This window comes from Canis lupus, chromosome 13 (genome assembly GCF_048164855.1).
Source record: "Canis lupus baileyi chromosome 13, mCanLup2.hap1, whole genome shotgun sequence".
Taxonomy (NCBI): domain Eukaryota; kingdom Metazoa; phylum Chordata; class Mammalia; order Carnivora; family Canidae; genus Canis; species Canis lupus.
Genome location: NC_132850.1, coordinates 18680827 through 18686816, shown reverse-complemented (window position 1 = coordinate 18686816; position 5990 = coordinate 18680827). Strand labels below are relative to the sequence as shown.

The 5990-nt window shown below is 35.9% G+C and overlaps 1 protein-coding gene across 1 annotated transcript; it reads right to left on the bottom strand.

Annotated features, from left to right (window-relative positions):
* Window positions 1–1564: 1564 nt before the first annotated feature.
* LOC140603240 (olfactory receptor 11G2-like) lies at window positions 1565–2518 on the bottom strand. The gene has a single exon (XM_072773871.1). The coding sequence runs from the start codon at window positions 2516–2518 to the stop codon at window positions 1565–1567; it is 954 nt and encodes a 317-aa protein (XP_072629972.1).
* Between the last annotated feature and the right edge of the window lie 3472 nt (window positions 2519–5990).

Genomic DNA, 5990 nt, shown 5'->3' with positions numbered 1-5990 from the left:
AAAATTGCACTTTAAAAGTGTACATAGAGGTATTTACATAAATTCAAAAGGCTAAATGTAGGAAAATATTGGTGGATCAATATAATATTGCTTTATTTTTGTATTATTCCATAAAAACTTACTGAGAAAGGTTATTAGTTATATATATTGAAAAAAGCAATTCCAGTATAATTAATATACAGTATTATATTCATTTCAGGTGTGCAATATAGTGATTCAACAACTCTATATATTACTCAGTGCTCATCGTGATAAGTGCACTCTTAATCCCCTTCACCTGTGTTACCCATCCCCTCACCTACCTCTCCTTTGGCAACCACCAGTTCTCTATATTTAAGAATCTGAGGTTTTTTGGTCTCTTTTTTTTCTTTGTTTCTTTGCTTTGTTTTTTAAATTCCACCTATGAGTGAGATGACATGTATTTGTTTTACTCTGACTGACTTATTTTACTTTGCATTATACTCTTTAGATCCATCAATGTCATTGCAAACAGCAGGATTTCATTCTTTTTTATGGCTGAGTAATATTCCATTATATATATATCATTATATATGATATATATATATATATCATATCTTCTTTATTCACCTATGGATGGACACTTGGATTGCTTCTATTTCTTAGCTCTTGTGAATAATGCTACGATGAATCTAAGGGTGCATATTTCTTTTCCAGTTAGCATTTTTATTTTCTTTAGGTAAATCCAGTAGTGGAATTACCAGACTATATGGTAATTCTTTAATTTTTTGAGGAACCTCCATACTGTTTTCTATGGTGGCTATACTATTTCGCATTCCCACCAACAGTACACAAGGGTTCCTTTTTCTCTACATCCTTGCCAACACTTATTTCTTGTGTTTTTTATTTTAGCCATTCTGACAAGTGTGAAGTTTATGGAAATAGTTTTAAGGATGCTTATTAAAATAAATCGCACAGTACTAATACTAACCTCACATGGTACCGGAAGTTACTGTGTAAACTGGATTTACCCTAAGGTGAATTACATCTTGAGTCATGTCCTAGACTTTATGTTTAACTCCTATCTTTACTATGTTCTAGATAGCTAAGACACTTGAAATTCCTAATCCTTGTCTTGTACACTCTGAAAAGTCACTAACACCCAGCTAGGGCTATTACTCTGTGTCTTTAAAGACACATGCTGCACTCTGAAAAGGTCTACTTTCCTCAAGTTTGAATCTTCTTTACTGGTCAGTATGTCTCAGTGGAGAATTACTGGCTTAAAGTGTTAATGCCCAAAGCAATCTATGATCTCTATTACTGAGTTGCACTCAGTAATGCAAAATTGACTACTGTCTTTTTAGAAATTGAATTATATAGAGAAATACTAATGGGCTTAGATTCCTAAAATTTCATTTACTTGATATTAACTTCAAAACAAAATTGAAGCCACTTGGTAATACATCTTCTTAAATATGTATCTTGTGGTGAGTGGTATTTAAGATGGTAATAGTTTCTTAATGAAACTTAATGAGTTTGTACACAAATATATCACTCATGTTTTATTAAGGTAAGTTGCATTTGAGAGATGGAATTTGGCTCTCATTTACACTTTATGAACACCATGTTCAGTCCCAAAGATTTTCCTCAGAGCATTCTTCATTTCCTTGTTCCTAAGGCTATAGATTAGAGGATTGCAGAGGGGTGTTATCACTGAATAAAATAAAGTAATGAATTTTTGAATTTTCACTGGGTGTCCTGATCCAGGACTAACATACATCACCATAATAGAGCCATAAAACAGGGTGACAACTGCCAAATGAGAAGCACAAGTGGAGAAAGCCTTGCGTTTGCCAGCCTGTGAGGGCATCCACAGCACAGTCAGAATCACCAGAGCATAGGAGCAAAGGATAAAGAGAAAGGTGCCAATAATGAAAATAGCATTGAAAGTAGAGTAAATGAGCTGAGTGATGGCATCTTCAGAACAGGACAGCATCATCAGTGGGACGGGGTCACATAAAAAATGGTTGATGGTATTTGGGCCACAGTAGGGCAACTGTGAAATGAGAACAACTGGGGTTAGGAAGAGGAAGAACCCACTCGACCACCCGAAGATGACAAGGCCAGTGTATAGCTGCTTAGTCATGATGCGTGGGTAATGGAGAGGATGACAAATGGCAAGGTACCTGTCAAAGGCCATGATGCAAAGGAAGAAGCCTTCATCATATCCAAAAGAGAAGAAGAAATAGAACTGTGTGAAGCAGCTCACAAAGGAAATGGACTTACTTGTAGAGAGGAAATTGGCCAACATGTTAGGAACAGTCGTGGTGACATAACATATTTCCAGAAGAGAGAAATTCCCCAAGAAGATGTACATGGGAGTGTGAAGACGCCGATCCCACTGCACAGCACAGACAATGGCTGCGTTCCCCATCAGAGTCAGGGTGTAGACTACTGAGAAGAGCCCAAAGTAGAGCAGCTGCATTTCTGGGCTTGAGGGAAAGCCCAGGAGGATGAAGTTGCTAACGGGGTTGGTGGTTTCTGTGCTGGACGCATTCATTGGTCTGGAAGACATGGAGATGACTTGGTAACAATTTTTTCCTTCCTAAGAATGCTAGTCTAGATATTAGGAAAGCCAAATTTTATGATTGTGAATAATTACTTATATTAATCTAGTCTTTCACCTGTTTGCTGGCACTTTTAATACTACATTTATGTGTATGTGAAGTTCTTTCAACAGTCTATGAGTATTTGATTCTTTTTTTTAAACCTTTTTAAAAAGATTTTATTATTTATTCATGAGAGACACACACACACACAGAGGCAGAGACATAGGCCAAGGGAGAAGCAGGCTCCATGTAGGGAGCCTGACATGGGACTCGATCCTGGGTCTGAAGGATCTGAAGGCGGTGCTAAACCGCTGAGCCACCTGGGCTGCCCCGAGTATTTGACTCTTTATGATTTCTAACTGACATAATAATAAAAAAATCAAACCAAGACACATTAAGAATCTGTTTAAATGTAGTGCCGCAACTGGACATAAACTAATATTCATTTTCATTTTCAGTTCCTCCAGGGTACTCATGGTGTTTTAAAGTGACAGTAAAATATACCTCTATCATTCCAGGATTTATGTTACTAGATGTATTCACACCAATGTTTAGTATAAAAAAAGGCTTCCTTTCCTTTTTAGGCAACTGAATGCACTATACACTGTGAGAAAGAGTCCTATACCCTGGCCTCTGAATTTCTCTGGCTAAATATTTCGATGTACTTCCTGTGTATATGTGAACTAGATATGCCAATTATGGCAATTGACCGGAGGGAGAGTAGCTGGTCTGAGTGACTGTGACCAAGTTCAGTGTGTGCTCCTTCCTAGTCAAGTTGGCTGCAAGAAAAATGGAAAAATAGTTTTGTTTTTATCTTCTATGAAAATAGAGGATTTTCATAGTCCTTTATTTTTTTAACAGCCTTTTCCCATATGTTCCTTTTTCTCTATTTTAGGCAGACCATTGGTATCTCTTTACATCTCACTAAGCGCATCTAGGCCTTTCCTATCTGGGAAAATTGAAACAAGCAACTTCTCACTGTTCTCTTTCTCTGGCTTCTCCATCTGAGATAATTGTTATTAAGTCAAAACTCAATTCTCCTATTTCTTTGGTATCTTACTTTGGTCTTTTACATTAAGCAAAGTAATTTATTCAAAAATATTTATTAAACTTCTTCATCATGTTAACTGGTCTTTTAAGTGCTGGAGGAACAGCTGTGGATATGACAGCACCTGTACTTTTAATTTTAATCAAGAGATTATCAATAAACAATATATTTTTTCCTTTCCTGGAAATATTTTTGTATTTTATAAGGAATATTTGATAAATCAAAGAAACCTTTTAAAGGGGTAACTCCAAGAGTTTCAGTCAAGGAAGTCCTGGATCTATTTGTGTAAAGATCAGACCTCATAGATGGGTGACTCTTTTATTTGCTCATTGTAATGGCATCTAGGTCGGAAAGATTACTATTTACAGGCTCTTATTGCCCTGAGATTGTATATATGCTTATAGTAAGTCAGATCAGTGAAATCCTTGACTCTATGAGTTTTCTTTTTTTTAATAATAGATTTATTTTTTATTGGTGTTCAATTTGCCAACATACAGAATAACACCCAGTGCTCATCCCATCAAGTGCCCCCCTCGGTGCCCGTCTATGAGTTTTCTAAAAACAGATTATTAATATTTTTAAAGAAATAATTCACTCATTCACACAGGGCTTTTGAGGAATCATGTCCACTAAAACCTTTCTGAAAGTTTTTTTAAATTATTATTGAACTATGGTTGACATACAATGTTATATTAGTTTCAGGCATGCTACATAGTGATTTGGACAGTTTTATACATATTGCAATGCTCACCACCATAAGTGTAGCTTTCATTTGTTACCAAACACATTTTTACAATATTATTGGCAATATTTCCTATGCTGTCTTTTCTATATTCCAATGGCTTGTCCTTCTGTCCTTTAAACATTCTTGTGGCCCTATTTACTCAGAACTCTAGTGTCAGCCATATCAATTCAATTATTTTATTTAGAGAAAGGTCATTGACAAAGGATTTGTTTCAAATCATTATTGATACTTACCCTTCTTGTTTTAAAATATTTCCTGGAGATAGTAATTGTCCAATGCCAGAGTTTAGGATATATCCTGTATATACAACAAAAACAACAGTAAAAACACAACATGGCTGAAAAGTTTTGTTACTTCAAAAAGAATCCACATTAGATTTATTTTTTTTAAAGGTTTATTTACTTATTCATGATAGACATAGAAAGAAGCAGAGACACAGGAGGAGGGAGAAGCAGACTCCATGCTGGGAACCCGATGCGGGACTCGATCCTGGGACTCCAGGATCACACCCTGGGCCAAAGGCAGGCGCTAAACCACAGAGCCACCCAGGGATCCCTGAGAATCCACCTTAAACCAGGGCTCATTACCATAATGGAATTGAAAAGTAATATTTGGGCTTGGGAAAGAAGCGATCTCCAGAAGAGAGATTTGCCATATGTACTCACCAAGCAACAAAAATTATCAAAATAAATCCTTATCTAGAAATGTGTTAGTTAATATACATCTTCACTTGAAATCCTAAGACTCTTTGTATATCTCTTATTGATCTTTTAGAGTGATATACAAACAGTGAGAAATATCCTCCAGGACTCAGGGAAACAAGGGAATTGATATTTTTAGGCTTCATTTATTTGTCAGCATCTCATTCCAATGAAATATTTGCAGTTTTTTCCAAGATACAGAGACATTTTCTATAAAATTATTTTTGCAAAATATTTGAGCACATGTGGTTCACATGTTATACAGTTTCCACTTACTCCTTGGATGAATGCTGAGAAGAGGGTCAGAGTCAAGACATAAAATATTACTGGAGCAATGGAGCATGGGCATTTCACTGCCCATGGAGCAACAGGCATGTGAAAGACTTCCAAGAAATTGGATGATCCATGGATTGCAATGAGGAACCCTACAAGATATTTCTTCTCTGGTTTCAAAGCACATGTTTATGGTCAAAATGAAAGCCCAGATGATGGTATTATATATGTCTATTTCCTTGTACCATGACCTTTCAGAATCTGGGATTTATCCTCTTGATAGTTTGAAGTATTTGTTCAAAAGAGGTGATATTTTTTGAATTTTCGCTTACATATAATAAAACACCAAATTTTAGTATTCTACAAGAAATGATCAAATATAGAACTTGATTCCTTCTTTTCTTTCTCCTCTTGTAGCCATGTACTGTTGAAGATTTTGGGGGACTAAGCAAGTCATAATAGGGATTGTCATAACAGCTACAATAGGAAACTCTATTGTTGGATTCTATTTTGAAGAAGAAATCATTCATTGATCATCAAATCTGTACTTGTAGTAGTTTGTTAGAGATATCTGAGGTGCATTTTGTGTAGAGCAGAAAGAATTGGCAGCTCAGACTTAAAGAAACAAAGGGTAGAATGGTAATTGTTAGGGCCTG